Here is a 16,734-nt window from a genome sequence, read left to right as displayed (position 1 = left end):
GCGGCTCGCAGAGCCAGCCCCGCGGCCGGCTTATTGGGCCAGCGCGCGGAGAGACAGGGGTCTGCAGCAAATCACGAACTAATTGATTAAGGCGAGCGGGTTTGAATAGCGCTGGCCCGGTGCCAATCGCCTTTCAAAGAGCCCCTCTATGATTAATCGCAATGCATTATTGATAATCATAATTATAGCAGGACACATGCGCGCTGCGCCCGGGGCCGGGGAGCCGGGGAGGGGGCGGGCGGGCCGGCGGGCGGGGGGAGCCGCCGCCGCCGCCGCCGCTCGATTTCCGTAATTTTGAGAAGATTTTTTTTTAGTAATTTTTTATTCTGCCCCAGCTGATGTTTGAGCCAGCATGTCGCGGAGGAAGCAAGCGAAGCCTCAACATTTCCAATCCGACCCCGAAGTGGCCTCGCTCCCCCGGCGAGATGGTGAGTGCTCCGGCCCGCGCCGCGGACACACACGCGCACACACGTACTAGCACTCACACTCACGCACACTCGCACCCACGCACACGCGGCTAGCCCCCGCGCCCACCGCCCAGCCGCCGCGATCCGAATCACCATTTCGACTCCGCGATTTTTTTTTTTTTTTTAAATTTCAATTTGCCTTTGCTGGGCTTCCCCACCCCCAACCTCCCTGCCCCGAGGAAAGCAAACACTTCTCCAGGCAGGATCTTTCCGGAGTTGTTGGGTCCTCCTGCGGGGAGGAGAGAGGGCTCGCCGGCCTTGCTCTTGCGTCCCGGCTGTCCCTGGGAGCGGATCCCGGGACCCTCCGAGCTGCGGCTGGGGCCCGGGTGCCCGGCGGGGCGCGGGTGCGGACAGAGGCCGTCGGCGCCTGCCTGCGCCGTGCTCCACTCGCTCCCCGGCCAGCGCCCGAGGCCCGGCCTGGCCTCCGCCGCCCTGGTGCTGCTGCCTGTGGGAAGGAAGTTTACTTTGTGCTCGGGCCTGAACTTGGAACGTGGAGGGGAGCTCCCTGCGCCGCGCTCCCCCCATTCCCCAGCGCTCCCACTCCTCCTGGGCCCGCGCCGCGGAATGGGGTGCCTGTGGGAGTTCGGAGTTCCAAGAAGATGGGAACCTGTATTGGGGCGAGCGTGCCTGACACGCGGGGGTAGAGGCCGTGTTGGAGAGTGCTCTTTGCTGTCGAGTGCTCCCCAGACAGAGTGCAGGCAGACGGGGAAAGTGTTGGGGTCCGGCTATTCCACTTGATCCCCGCCTCTCTTCTCCCAACACATGCACACTCGGCGCCCCCAAGAAATCTTTAGAGTCGGTCGGCTCCCGCTAAGGATCGTGGTACCTCGCACTTCCAGGAGTAGAAAGGGTCGTTCTCCAGAGCTGGAGGTGGGGTGGGCTATCTAGCCACGAGGGAGTCCCCCTAAAACAGAGGCACTCGCTTCCTCCGATGGAGGCGACAACTGCCGGGTCCCAAAGGGAGCGAACAAGTCCAGAACAAAGTTTGTGTGACGGAGCTAAGGCCGAGAGTGGCAGAGATCCGGGCAGGGAATTGGGGGTAGGGAGGGCAGACACCTTGAGTCCCTTTTTATCGCTAAAAAATATTACACTTTAGGGGCCTCCGAACTCCCAGGCCCAAGGCCGGAGGCGATGGAGCGGCGCCCCGGGCTCGGTTGCCGGCACAGTGCTCGCCTCTCGGCTGCGGAGATTCGAGGGGCAGCCCCCGAGCTGTATCCGCGACTCGGGATGTCTCTCGGGGTGCTCCAGTCCCCGGCGTCATTTTGGGGTGTAGAGGAGGGAGCTGGATCCCGATAGGGCTCGGAAGCCTGCCCTTTGGTCGGTACCTCAGTCCTCCAAACTCTGCGGCCGCCCGGCCCTCACGGTCCTCGGGTCCTTCCTTAGAGGCCTGCTTCTCTGCAGAGCTGGGGCGCAGGGACCCAGGCGGAGAAGCCGAGGGACTCCCACCCACTTCACCCCGGCTGTCGGGAAAGGGGACTCCTGTTGAGGGGGGTGATCCCTGTAAGAAAGCGGGGAGAACAGACACAGATAAAGATATCTGTGTACAATATTTGGCCCCCTCCACCCCAGTACTTTCTCAAGCTTCAAGCCTTATCCAGAGCCTCTGATTTCTCAGTCCCCTGAGAACCCGTGATCCCCGCTTTCCACCCCAGGCGAGACTGAGTACTCAAGGTACAGCGAGGTGAAATTATCCAAGGCCGCTGCCACAGTATTTTTCCGGGTTTTCCCAGCTGGTTACTTCTGCATCTCGCCCCCACACCATCTTTGCTAAAGTTTCTGGGGAGATCTTCCTCACTGTAATACTGTTAAAGTCAACAGTTTTTAAAGGACCAAACCTAACGGGAGGAGAGGAAAGATTTATTTTTAAGTTTTTTTTTTTCTAATTAATGTGTACTGATTTTATATATTTTCAAAAAAAGGGGGAAAAAATAAAGGCTTGGGACTCGCAGAGAATTGATGCTTGCTAGATCTTTACCTTTTTCCTGTCGCCTTCTGAATCCGGAATTTTTAATAGTTAAGGCTTCTCATAAAGCGATAGCATAAAAGGAGGTCACTACCTCTGACCATTATTATTTATTAGGACTGTTTTTTTGGTTTATTTGGGCTTTGAGGTAAGTTAGTTAAGTTGCATCAAGTTTCCTTTCTTTCTTTTTTCTCTTTCTTGTACTTTATTCCTTCCTTCCTTTCCTTTTTCTTTCTTTTTTATCCCCCAAAGCTGGTTCATTGTCCTAAGAAGCAGAAAACTGGTAGGGGCACCGTAGGAAACGCTCCCCACCCCCCTCCATTTCTCCAGTGGTAATGGTTTTAGGTTATGACTGTTTTTACATGGTTGAACAATAAGTTTGGGAGAAACTGCCTAGAGGGTAGATTTTGTAATAGGGTTACAGGATTTAGTATGTTGTAATAATATTAGTACACAACTAATCCTCCTCCATGTCTGATTTTACTGGAGGGCCTTACACACTCCAATTCTTTTTATTTGGGAGTAGTTGTGAGGTAGAGAACTGAGCAATCATGTCTCCAAGTTACCTTTAAAAAGTCACCACCCTTCACACACTGTATCCAGCCACCCATTCTCCTGTCCGCGCAGAACACACACTTCAGGGAGTCATTGGAGTTCTGTGTTCCAGTTTGCGGGTTGGTTTGTTTAATCTACATGAAAGTTGTTAAATTTTTAGAAGATTAACCTTCCTTAAACACTGTGGTTACTTTTTTTTTTTCTTTCCCGAGATGGGCTTAAAACATGGCAAAGGAAATGTTGAACCTATCAAATTAAACCTAGTTGGTGGTGCCCTCAGCCGAAGCTGGCACCTCCGATTTCATGACTTTGGTCCAGAGTGAGACATAGAAAAGTTTGTAGGCACCCCCGTTACAGTTGCCCTGAAGGAGCAACTCCCAAGCCTGGGAGTAGTCAGGCTTACTGTGCGGCTTGTCACTCCTGTGTGTGTTTGCGAGTGTGCGTGCGTACAAAGAAAATCCAAGGTAGGCTCAGCAATCTCCAGGATAACTTTATCAGAACAAGTTCAAGAAACAAGATCATTTAGTCAGTCTAATGATGTTCATATTTTAATTCTATTTTTGGTGCTGCTATATACTCTCCTAAAATAAACTGGGAGATTTTTACTGTTTCTTATGAAACCAAGAGTATGGCACTTACTACTTCTCTCTTAAATGATATTCAACAAGTCTTGAGTTACTTGTAGAAAGATGACTGCCACTGGGAAAATTATTTAGCAAGGTAAATAATTTTGAGGAAAGAGAACATTAGAATGAGATGATTTTGTATGTGGATTCTTTACTAGCGATTCGGATTTCAGGTGTGTGTGTATATGTGTGCGTTGGCTTTTTCTTCCTTGTGTAGTTTTAAGATTCCTGGAACGACATGTTTGGCCCACTCATACTCCATTCATTTATTAAGAAAGTACTTCTGTGCCCAGCTTTTTCAAGGAAAAGATCATATTGGAAGAAAGATAAAAACACTGCAGATAAAACACTGCCTCTCATATAAAGTCTCACAAAAAATTCCTCTTATTTATATTAATAATGAAATTCTATTATTTACCAAAGTAATTTACTCATTGTGAGCAGCTTAATGGCAACACATAGATTTCTGGGCCCAAAAGGTTAGAGAGAACTATAATTAATTGCTTTTTTTGAAAAAACGACACCTGCATGATAAGGCAGTTGCAAAGAACTCCTGTTTAATCAGGCCGATTTTAAGTTGGTGGCATCATGGAAGATTTTGGGTGAGAAAATGCAAGCTGCTTGGGGGGATTTGCTGGAGGCCTTACATACTTCCTAAAATGTTACAAACAAACAAACACAAGCAAGCGAAAGGTGGAAGGACATGAGAGTGTGCATGAAAGTGAATTTGTGATACCGAATGTTTTGTGGTTTATTTTACATCCAGGTTCATCTATGGTTTATAAGCACAAGTGTCAATTTATAGGTTATTCTTTGGGGACTTTATTTCATTTCTTTCTGCTTTGGCAGGTAGCAAGTTGTCTTGACCCACAGTCCTTTGGAAAGCAAAAATCTGAATTTTTGAGGCAGAGCTCTCACGGAAAAGTGAGGGGGTGGGAATTAGGTAGACCAGCAGTTCAGTTTTTTGAAATTGAGAAAAGCCAAGCTCAGTGGAGTAGCCAGAACTAATTCCTTCTGCAGACTTAATTCGGTATTTCTAAGGTACCTCCTGATACCGCTCACCCAGTCTTCCCAAATATTCTTAGATTACCAAAAGGGCAGTCATGGAGCATTTGAAGGGAGGAGGTGGTAAATTATCCCAAGAACTAGCACCCCTCCCCCTCCAAAAGAAAAAAGTCGCTGTGCCAGGCTTTGGAAAACGTAGATGTGTGGAGCTGTTTTAACCTTTGCTAGCCTCCTCCCATGCAGAGGTGACAAGGTCCAGATCATAATATGTCCTTCAGTATCTTCCCAGTGACCCCCAAATTGAGTCTTGCTAGTCACTTAGCAGGAAGTTCGGAGTTTATTTTAGTTTCACCTTATCAGCTTGGCTTCTTTTCCTAACCTTATTCCCCTGTCACCCTCAGATGCCAGACCCCCAAAGGGGAAGATTGACAGGTAGTTCCCATAGCTCAGTTTTACCCTCAAACAACAGGGATTTAGTTTCTTGTGCCTTTGCCAATGTTTATGTAGTCAAAGTTTAGATCTCGCCTTAAGCAGTCTCTTTTACGCGTCACTGGAAGAGGAAAGCCACAAAGAAGTTTTTGAACAAACCCTTGCAACTGGAACCCCATCTAGTGTTCAGTTTGATTCATCCAAGGGGAAGATATTTTCCCCCTTTCATTTATTGTGTACATTAGGTGGGCTGGTATCACGATTTTCAAAGGACTGTCTTGTCCGTGTTGTTATTTTGTCAGAGATTTCCCCTTGTATTCTTCCACTCGAGAACACGCTAATCCCAGGCAGAACACTGAGGGGACTTGAAGGCAGCCAGTAAAATGTGTCATCTGGCTACAGATCTCACAGAAGAAACTTAAGACATTACAGAAAACATGCAGAGCATATGTGGCAGTGTTTAAATTGCGGTGGAATCTCAAGCTGAACGTTCAAATGCAGGTTTTTCCCAGGTCTGTGCAAGAAAAAGAAAAAGAAAAATCAATCAATCAGAAATGTTTGCGATAGCCTTTCGAAATTGGTCTACCAAAAGGAACAGCCAGTTAAAACTATAAGCTCCAAGATCATAATCTTGCGAGAGTTTCTTAAAAACGTTAATGTGATCTGAAGGTACTGGGAAGTCAAGCGAAGGGTCTTTCTGAGAAGCTCCAAAAAAAGAAAACTCAACGTGGTACAGTAGGGCTGTTGTTTTGTTTTCCTGGCTGGCTAAACCTTTCAGCATGGAGCATAGTTTTATTTTTGTTTTCTCAGCAGACAGATATACTGGAACACTTCAATTTTCTGCCTCCTATTCTGCAGTGTTGAGTTCAGATGATGAAAAGCTGACATATTTGAATTGGGCATCAAGAACCTAAATAGTACAATGAGAACTAAAACATCTGGGATTTTCATATAAATTGGATAAAGCTAGAAGATCACCTCTTCCTCTGGCCCAGAGGGGGTAAAAGAAACCCAGAAAATTCCAAAAATCTTTTTGTGTGTACATACTTAGAAAACCACCTCTTCTTAAATTTTCCTGTATGACCACGATGACAAAATTAATTTGTATGAATAATCCATAAAGAGGAACTAGAATATTGTTTTCGCTATAGTACAGGGAACAAGGCAACTGTATTTACTATAATGGAGTCACCAGTTGCAACCTTGTGTAACAGATTATTGAGAGAAATACAAGCTAGCCAGATGGTCAAAAAAATGAATTAGAATATGTTAGTTTATGATATGTGTGTGTGTGTGTGTACATCTTATTACAACTTAAAATATTCCCTTTGGTAGTTAAAGATTCAAACTAGACCTCATGTTTTGTCCTTTTCTTTTTTTTCATATAAAGCTGTTTCATGGGAATTCTGTTCAGAAAGCAGATAGATTTAAAGTTAAGAACTATTACAATGTAGTGACACCTGCTTTTGAAATCAATCGAAATAGGTATCAGAATTTTTCTTTTTTTGGTGTTCATAAACATCAGGAAATTAAATTAGTTGACTCTACAGTGAGATCAAATGTCAGCTTATTAAAATGTGAAAATCTAAGCTAAAATATGGGCAGCTTTTTTAACACAGTCTCTTTCTTAGAAGCAAGCAGGCACTTATTTTTAAGTGTCTATATTTTCCTTCCAGTTAGCACAACCCTAAATATAAAAATGTTCAGGTTGAAAAACTTGAAAATTCTCAAGTGAATCTTGAAGCAGCACAAATGCAGAATTGGCGCACAGGAAAGTAATAATCAGCTAAATCCTGTAAAGTAACCTTTTTTAAATTTTCTCTATATTATGAGAATATCAGATGTTTGCAAGTTATAAAGAATTAAAAATGCCCTTTAATCGTGAGCACAGATGTGCTAAATATTTGAAGCAACTACATTGTAATGTGTACAATTGATGAAGTCAGTTTTCTGATTTCCCTTGCTAGTTATTTAGTTCTGAATCTGTCATTATTTGTCTAAGCCCAGCTGACCAAGCAAAACTGTGTTTTAAAGTGGCTTTATGTTTTGATAAATGTGAGCTGGTTGAAAAGTATTTTCCACTGAATGCAGAGCTTAATAGAACATGCTGACATAATAGTTTTAATGCATTTTGTTGAAAATGTGTGAACAAACAGAATAGCTTTTGTTCCTTCATAATTGGCTGTAAAAGTAGATGGAAACATAACCATTACATATGGAAATGTGCAAAGAGAAAGAAATAACATTTCGGTTGAATATATTAGGAATTGCATTTCCTAGTTTAAAATAAGCATCTGAAATGGATGCATCATTTAAAATTGGTTGTCAAAATAAGAAGCTTTAAACAGAATTTTTGTCACATTATTTTCGTCCCCAGTTAAGCAACATAACTTTAGCGAATTTCGTTTAATATTTTGTTTACATTATTTTTAAGTAAGGCGAGAGACAGAGCTTAAAACAGCACCTTGAGTGTGCAGAGGAATCCTGTGCCAATTAGGATGATTAAACATTAAATTAAAACTGAATCATTATTGGTATTTTCTGCTCCAACCAAGATTTGTTTGGTATTGTTAATGCATTTTGCACTATACCCTTACAGAGATTAAAAGATGGGTATTAAGGAAGCTAGCTTGTTAAGTATAACTTAGGTACTCAAATAACCCTCCCAGTGAATAAAGTGTGCATACATTTGGCATACTTTACCAGAGTTTCTAATCATCTACGGCATCACTCAAGGCAAACAGAGTTAAGGAATTTTTAAAAGTTAGTATTTGGGTATTAATTATATTTTCTGGAATATAAAACTACTCAAGATTTTTTGTTTTTTGTTTTTTTATGTTTACTGCAAAGAGGCAAATGGCTGACTCTTTTGACTCAACTCTAAGTTTACTGAAAAAAGCAGAATTTTGATTTTGCATTTATTCATATTTGCTATTAGGTTTTTTTTTTTTCTTTCCCTGCAAGTTTTCTGGGAGATTCAATTTGGAAGTCATGGAAACTAACTATTATCTGATTCAGTTCTGCAGAAAAGCATGCAGGGAGGTAATCCTTGAATTAAACAGTTTTTTTTTTTTTTCACAGCCTACGGAGATGACCACACACCATTTGTACAACAGAAGTTGGTGTTCCCCATGCTGGGCAAACAATGGGACGCCATCCTGTCTTTGAATAGGATGTTAGCTTGGAGTTGGAGATTTTTATGTTTAATTTACAAATGGATCTTAGTGAGAAGAAATCTGAGCAACCAGTGGAAACAAACATGAAATAAAGGGATTTTATAATGAAAGGTTCGGGACAATCTGTTAAACAATTGATAACAGTTAAGAGCAAACTGTTTTTAAAGGCATTTCAGACAAGGAGAATTGCAAAGCATTTCCAAACTAGAAAACAAGAATTATTTCTTCACTTCCCCTTAACTGCACATCTTTCTTTAAGTTGATATTTAATCAGAAATGTAAATCTTTTGCCAGTTTTTATAGATAGAAAGAGCACTTTTGATGAACTATTTACAGGAATAATGTTGCCATTTGGAGCACAGTGGCATATATTCCTTGATTAGTGGGATGGTAGCCAGTTGCATTCTTTAATTTTAAAAATAAACATGCCACACTCTGATATATAGGTGCCAGGCAGACCTTGTAACGGATTTTGATCATTGTGTTTCTTGTCTGTGTGTGTGTCTCTTTGCTTTCTCTTGTATTCAGCTGAGTCTTGAGTGTCCAGAGGATTTGTTACTGATGTGGCTAAAGTGTGTTTGTCACAGATCAGACGTAGCTCAGGTTCCAGGTAGGGGCTGGAGGTGATTTTCAAGTTGTCAGTCTTCACCTTGGTGATAGGCATTTTTTTTTCCCCTTGTCAACCACTGATTGGAACCTGAATGACTACAAATTAGTTTAGTGACAGAACAAACTGTCACAGATATCTTTGAATCAGTTGAAAATGAATAAGGTTGACAGAAACTCAAGAGCCTAATAAGTCCTCAGGATGGTGGCTGGACCCTCTCTGGATGGATGAGTAGACAATAAGGTGTATAAAATATTGGAAATCAATATTTTGCTATGGAATTTCATTATGCACCAATGTCTGCAGTTCATAGTATTTTATATTTTGATGGATTACCTGAAGGCCGCGGCTCTTGGAGATACCAGATTGATAGGGAGTCCTCCAACAGCCTAAACATTTAATCAAGGACATTCTTAAGGAATATTGATTGGTTTTCTGGGGCCATAGTTTTTTGAGTTTTGCAGGGAGAAAAGAGTTGATCCACCCCCATTCTCTCTTTTTTTGAAGTCCTGGATGACTCTGGGTGTCCTGGCTTCGTTGCTAATCCTGCTCCTTTTCATGTTTGCAGGAGACACAGAGAAGGGTCAACCCAACCGCACCACTAAGAGCAAGGATGCCCACGTCTGTGGCCGGTGCTGCGCCGAGTTCTTCGAATTGTCAGATCTTCTGCTCCACAAGAAGAATTGTACTAAAAACCAATTAGTTCTAATCGTAAATGAAAGTCCAGCCTCCCCACCTGAAACCTTCTCAAGCCCCAGCCCCACTCCTGATCATCCCCAGGAACAAATGAATGACACAGCTAACAAAACAGAGCAAGGAGAGTGCAGCGACCTGGCCGAAGCCCAGGCACCGGACAGGGAAGAGTCCATGGAGATGGAGGCCCCGGCAGCTCCCAAAGGCGCCAGTGGGCCTCCGAGCAGTGGTGGCGACAGCAGCGTCCCCCCTAGCTGCAGCAGCAGCAGCTCCGGCGCAGGTACCTCAGCGATCACAACCTCTCTACCTCAACTCGGGGACCTGACAACACTGGGCAACTTCTCCGTGATCAACAGCAACGTCATCATCGAGAACCTCCAGAGCACCAAGGTGGCAGTGGCCCAGTTCTCCCAAGAAGCGAGATGCAATGGGGCCTCCGGGGGCAAGCTGGCCGTCCCGGCCCTGATGGAGCAGCTCTTAGCTCTGCAGCAGCAACAGATCCACCAGCTGCAACTGATCGAACAGATTCGTCACCAAATATTGCTGTTGGCTTCTCAGAATGCAGACCTGCCAACCTCTTCCAGTCCTTCTCCAGGTACTTTACGAACATCTGCCAACCCCTTGTCCACCCTCAGCTCCCATTTATCTCAGCAGCTGGCGGCAGCAGCTGGGTTAGCACAGAGCCTCGCCAGCCAGTCTGCCAGCATCAGCGGTGTGAAACAGCTCCCCCCCATCCAGCTACCTCAGAGCAGTTCCGGCAACACCATCGCCCCCCTACACAGCGGCTCTTCCCCCAGCGTTCACATATTGGCGGCAGCAGTTCCCACCCCATCCTCGGAAAAAGTGGCTTCGAGCGCGGGCGCCTCCCACACCAGCAACCCCGCGGCCTCTGCCTCATCCTCACCAGCTTTTGCAATAAGCAGTCTGTTGAGTCCTGCATCTAATCCACTTCTACCTCAGCCGGCCCCCGCTAACTCGGTTTTCCCCAGCCCTTTGCCCAACATTGGAACGACAGCAGAGGATTTAAACCCCTTGTCCGCCTTGGCCCAGCAAAGAAAAAGCAAGCCACCAAATGTCACCGCCTTCGAGGCCAAGAGCGCTTCGGATGAGGCGTTCTTCAAACACAAGTGCAGGTTCTGTGCGAAGGTCTTCGGAAGCGACAGTGCCTTGCAGATCCACCTTCGTTCCCACACGGGAGAGAGGCCGTTCAAGTGCAACATCTGCGGGAACAGGTTCTCCACCAAGGGGAACCTCAAAGTCCACTTTCAGCGCCACAAAGAGAAGTACCCTCATATCCAGATGAACCCCTACCCCGTGCCTGAGCATTTGGACAACATACCCACCAGTACCGGCATCCCCTACGGCATGTCTATCCCTCCAGAAAAGCCGGTCACCAGCTGGCTAGACACCAAACCCGTCCTGCCCACCCTGACCACTTCTGTCGGCCTGCCGTTGCCCCCCACCCTCCCGAACCTCACCCCCTTCATCAAGACCGAAGAGCCAGCCCCCATCCCCATCAGCCATTCTGCTGCCAGCCCCCCGGGCTCCGTCACAAGCGACTCTGGGGCCCCCGAGCCGGCTGCCAGAAACCCGGGTGGGCTCCCGGAGGAAGCGGAAGGCCCCACTGCGCCCCCTCCCGGCGGCAAAAGCGAAGAGAGTGGTGTGGTCCCCAGCTCGGCCTCAGCCCCGAACGCCTGCGTGCTGAGCTCCCTGGCATCTGACGGCGGCGGTCCCGGCAGTGCCTCGACTTTCACCAACCCTCTGTTGCCGCTCATGTCCGAGCAGTTCAAGGCGAAGTTTCCCTTTGGGGGACTCTTGGACTCAGCCCAGGCCTCAGAAACATCCAAGCTTCAGCAACTGGTGGAAAACATTGACAAGAAGGCCACTGACCCCAATGAGTGCGTCATCTGCCACCGGGTTCTCAGCTGTCAGAGCGCCTTGAAGATGCACTACCGGACCCACACCGGGGAGAGGCCCTTCAAGTGTAAGATCTGCGGCCGGGCTTTCACCACGAAAGGGAACCTGAAGACCCACTACAGCGTCCATCGAGCTATGCCCCCGCTCAGAGTCCAGCATTCCTGCCCCATCTGCCAGAAGAAGTTCACCAACGCCGTGGTCCTACAGCAGCACATCCGAATGCACATGGGGGGCCAGATCCCCAACACCCCGGTCCCTGACAGCTACCCCGAGTCCATGGAGTCCGACACGGGCTCCTTTGATGAGAAAAATTTCGATGACCTAGACACCTTCTCCGATGAAAACATGGAAGACTGTCCCGAGGGCAGCATCCCGGACACGCCCAAGTCCGCAGACGCGTCCCAAGACAGCCTGTCTTCCTCGCCTTTGCCTCTAGAGATGTCAAGCATCGCCGCTTTGGAAAATCAGATGAAGATGATCAATGCTGGCCTGGCAGAGCAGCTGCAGGCCAGCCTGAAGTCGGTGGAGAACGGGTCAGTCGAGGGGGACGTCCTGACCAACGATTCATCCTCGGTGGGTGGCGACATGGAGAGCCAAAGTGCAGGCAGCCCGGCCATCTCAGAGTCTACCTCCTCCATGCAGGCTCTGTCCCCATCCAACAGTACCCAGGAATTCCACAAGTCGCCCAGCGCCGAGGAGAAGCTGCAGAGAGCAGGGGCAAGCGAGTTTGCTAATGGTTTGTCTCCCGCCCCAGTGAATGGTGGGGCTCTGGATTTGACATCTAGTCACACAGAGAAAATCATCAAAGAAGATTCTTTGGGAATCCTCTTCCCTTTCAGAGACCGGGGTAAATTTAAAAACACTGCTTGTGACATTTGTGGCAAAACCTTTGCTTGTCAGAGTGCCTTGGACATTCACTACAGAAGTCATACCAAAGAGAGACCATTTATTTGCACAGTCTGCAATCGTGGCTTTTCCACCAAGGGTAATTTGAAGCAACACATGTTGACACATCAGATGCGGGATCTACCATCACAGCTCTTTGAGCCCAGTTCCAACCTTGGCCCCAATCAGAACTCGGCGGTGATTCCCGCCAACTCGTTGGCATCTCTCATCAAGACAGAGGTCAACGGCTTCGTGCATGTGACTCCTCAGGACAGTAAGGACACGCCCGCCAGTCACATCCCTTCTGGGCCTCTGTCATCCTCTGCCACGTCCCCAGTTCTGCTCCCAGCTCTGCCCAGGAGAACCCCCAAACAGCACTACTGCAACACGTGTGGTAAGACCTTCTCCTCGTCGAGTGCCCTGCAGATTCACGAGAGAACTCACACTGGAGAGAAACCCTTTGCTTGCACTATTTGTGGAAGAGCTTTCACAACAAAAGGCAATCTTAAGGTACTTCACTCCATCTGCACCTCACCCACACGCACCCCAGCAGCCTTCTTTCTTTCGAGGCCATTGAGGGTTCATAAAGCACGCTCCCAGAGTCTTTGGTCCAGACAGTCAGGAGGCAAGTTCTCGCAAGAGAACTGGCTGCTGTGTGGCTTATCTGGAGAAGTGTGGGTGCCTATCCAGGTCAGGATCACGGCAGGGATCAGGGCAGGCTGCAGCCTGCTGAACGTCAGAGCGCCTTGAATAATTTGGTACCTAAGCAAAGCAGTGGCCTGGCCCTGTTGTCTCGCTAAGTGCACCTAATGAATTGCTCTACCTACCAGGTCAGACAGCCCCGCGTTGCCATGGGGTATTGATTAAAGACCTCCATGTGGCCTGTGTGCTGCCCATACCACTTAATAATTACAGTTCTCCTCTGCGTGGGCATCTGTTTTTTTCATAACTCTGCAGTCCAGCGTGGTTTGTCTTTCTAAAAACAGTAACATCACCACTCTGCTAATGGGTATTATGATAATTGATCATACAACATTTCCTACTGATACGTGTTGGAAAGAAAGCAAATATGCTTAAGTTCTAGAGCAACAGTTGAGCGCTCTTACTGTGTACATTTTTCTGTTGACAGAGTATTTCTCTAGAGATTGCTGCCAGTAATGCGAGATGAATAATTACTTTCTGGCTTTTTCGTTGCACGCACAGGCCCTCCATTGGGCAATCAGTGAGGGGCACTCTCTTTCCAACTGAAAAGGACATTTATAGGGTAAAGGGTGTCAGATACAATTCTTGCCATGGCAATGAGAGTGGACATAACAATTCTCACCCTAGAAGGAGCTATCTGCAACTGACTGGCTTGCTCAAGGCCATTATAAGCTAAATACAGGTAATAAAAAAGGAGTAAGTAAGGCATCCTTTCCCAGGCAGAGGAGAGGCGGAACAGGGCTGCAGAGAGTGGACACCTTATTACTAGCAGACTGGAGTGGACGGTTCTTGTTACCCTTCCCACTGCCCGGCATGTAATAAGAATAGACACTGCAGCCACTGGCCCTGTCGAGTATTGGGATGTGAGTTGAGACAGATTCAACTATTAAGCTTCTCCCTTCTCTCTCCCCTTTTTTTCCTTCTCCCTCCTCCCCTCTCCCCCACATCCCAGGTACATATGGGCACTCACATGTGGAATAGCACCCCCGCCCGCCGGGGTCGCCGGCTCTCTGTGGATGGCCCTATGACATTTCTAGGAGGCAATCCCGTCAAGTTCCCAGAAATGTTCCAGAAGGATTTGGCGGCCAGGTCAGGAAGCGGGGATCCTTCCAGTTTCTGGAATCAGTATGCAGCCGCGCTTTCCAACGGGCTGGCGATGAAGGCCAATGAGATCTCCGTCATTCAGAATGGGGGCATCCCTCCAATTCCTGGAAGCCTGAGCAGTGGAAGCAGCTCACCTATTAGTGGGCTGACAGGAAACCTGGAGAAGCTCCAGAACTCAGAGCCCAGCGCGCCCCTGGCCGGCCTGGAGAAGATGGCAAGCAGCGAGAATGGAACCAACTTCCGTTTCACCCGCTTCATGGAAGACAGCAAAGAGATCGTCACAAGTTAAAGGCCCTCTGGCTGGAGAGAGCGCATCCCCCGTTCAGAATGAGACCCACGGTTGCCCCCTCCTCCTTGCCCTGACCCCCCCCCCCCGACTTCTGGTTCCCCCACGGCTCCCCCGTGCCCCCCACCCACAGATCTCTGAACTACAACGTTCTGAAGACATTCTTTTGTACCTTGTTCAACTTCTAGAGTTCTAAGAAAGCTTATTTATTAGTGATATAACCTGGCTTTGCAAACAGAATGCAAGCGTTAACTTTGGTCTTCTGTATTTTTGGACTAAATACTAATTGACTAGAGTCCTGTAAACTTGCTGTAACATTTATGGCAATTGCAAGTTGCCCTGCTAGGCGGTCTTAATCTGGCATTAACTTATTTTCTATATCCAGTTTAATATGAATCTGGTGTTGATGCAATGCCTCAGTGATGCATTAGATCTCTAATAAAATCTGTATATAAATGTATACTTTGATCCTGCTGGAAAATTTTATCAGCAAACACATTGTCTAATCTTTTGAAACAAATTTAAGGAAAGGACTGAAAGTACAGACTGAACTGTGTGGTTCTTTGAAAGGTTTGGGTGTTTGGTTTTTTTTTCTAAAATTCAACCTGCCTTTTTTTTTTTTTTTTTTGTAGATTTAACCCTTTCCGTTTTGAACTGCTATTTGTATTGTGCTTTTTACTTGAGTCGTCCTCAATGTTAATAAGTTTCTGTACAGTGATAAGCACGCAGAATTCTTTAGAGAAAAATACAAGTGTTGTTTTGGTAGTTGAAACTAAGACGTAACATTTTGCCTTGTAGGTATATTCACAATAGAAAATGTGTGCTGGAATTTCACAATGCTGCTAAGAATAGCATCTTGAACAACCTTCAGTGGAGAAAATGTAGATGCTCTTGTATATACAAAAAAGAAATATCACTTTCATTAAAATGTACATATGTTCCTTACAAGAGCAAATGCTTCTTCTTGATCAAGAGAGCAGGTATAGTGTTTGTTTATTTTGTATTAGGTATGGAAGAAAAAAAAAATGGACTGTTACATGCACTTTCTTGGAAAGTTGAAAGGAAGGGGGGGTCCAATTTCTTTAACATTTAATACTTACTAACAACAGAGATACTGTAATTTTACTCAAGTAATCAAATACATTTTTTTTTGCAACAGATAAAACAAAATACTGTGTCTGTGTTTTTAGAGTGCATTTCTATTTAGCCAGGCCCCAAAATGTATTTTAGCATTTCCCCAGGCACCAGTAAATTGTGTGTGTATCTCTCTCTCTCTCTCTAAATAAGGAATTGTAAAAGACGTAACAGAAACAGGTTTGCATGAGCATTTGTTTTCTTTTTCTCTTTCTTCTTTTTTTTTTAATTTGGAGGATCTAGACATTCTCCCAATATCAATTACTTGTTTGGCTACTCTTCTTACAATCTCTCTGCCCCCAAGAAAAAAGAAAAAAATGGTGTGAAATCAAAAGTTGGTATAGTAGGTTCCGACGGGCCAGGTAAGTTTCCTTAAGCAGGATATTCGGTCCATTGGAGACTTTGGCTTTATTTCTCCTGTTCCGGTGGTTTCACTTCCCTTGATTCAGTCATTTTCCAGGCGGCTGTGAGCAGCATTGCTGGAGAATTCCTGGGGCAGCTGGGGTTATATAATCTGAAACTGGGCCTCAACCCAGTGAGGTCAACTTGGTCTTTATTTAATTAGTGTTTTAGGCATTTAAATACACAGGCATATTTGAAAGAAAAAGTCCATGACAAAGGATATGTAGAGTCGACTTGAATATTGCATCACCAGAATTCAGTCTGATTTCTTCCTCTCTCCTTTTGTTCTAGGGTTTCCCCTAGAACATGTTTTCCTCCAGAGCACTATTTTGGGGTCAGCAAATGGACTGGGTGGAAGTTGGTGTCTAGAGGGGTCGGCGATTTTTTTCTTCCAGGGAGGCGGTAAACCGCCAGCAGACAGTGGCCCTGCGCCCAGGTAAGGGAGAAGCCTCTGGGCCACCTTCCAGTAGAAGTTTCCATCGGGGCGCAGGCCACTCCATGGCCACTTGGAGCGAGCCTCCCCAGGCTAAGTGGTCTGGGGCCCAGGAGGGGCGTGCCAAAAGGTGGGCGCTGACCCGAGGCTTTGACCATACCGGGACCGGCGCCCCAAAACCTTGAGAGGCCAGGCACTGGGCTCTGCGCTGCGGCGCGCTGCGGAGAATCACCCAGACGTTTCAGCGCGCTAGCGAGCATCCTCGATTGCGCCTCTAGGGTCCCAGTCACGTCTCCCCGAGAGAGACCCCTCTGCTCAAAAGTGGGGACCAAACGAATAGGTGGGATTCT

The 16,734-nt window shown here is 46.6% G+C and overlaps 1 protein-coding gene across 2 annotated transcripts; it reads left to right on the top strand.

The window, feature by feature from the left end:
- The first annotated feature begins 323 nt into the window (after nucleotides 1-323).
- On the top strand, nucleotides 324-15,585 carry SALL1 (spalt like transcription factor 1). Of its 2 annotated transcripts, none has more exons than XM_015100439.4 (3): nucleotides 324-428; nucleotides 9,397-12,833; nucleotides 13,978-15,585. In XM_015100439.4, exons 1-3 carry the CDS (start codon nucleotides 353-355, stop codon nucleotides 14,416-14,418), a joined length of 3,954 nt encoding a protein of 1,317 aa, XP_014955925.2. In that variant the 5' UTR covers nucleotides 324-352; the 3' UTR covers nucleotides 14,419-15,585. The 2 variants fall into 2 exon arrangements, with proteins under 2 accessions (XP_014955925.2, XP_042087550.1); XM_042231616.1 differs by lacking the exon at nucleotides 324-428 and adding an exon at nucleotides 680-8,332.
- The last annotated feature ends 1,149 nt before the right edge of the window (nucleotides 15,586-16,734 follow it).

The sequence above is a fragment of the Ovis aries genome, chromosome 14, assembly GCF_016772045.2.
Source record: "Ovis aries strain OAR_USU_Benz2616 breed Rambouillet chromosome 14, ARS-UI_Ramb_v3.0, whole genome shotgun sequence".
Taxonomy (NCBI): domain Eukaryota; kingdom Metazoa; phylum Chordata; class Mammalia; order Artiodactyla; family Bovidae; genus Ovis; species Ovis aries.
The sequence above is the reverse complement of the archived record's forward strand: the minus strand, read 5'-3'. Positions and strand labels throughout refer to the sequence as shown.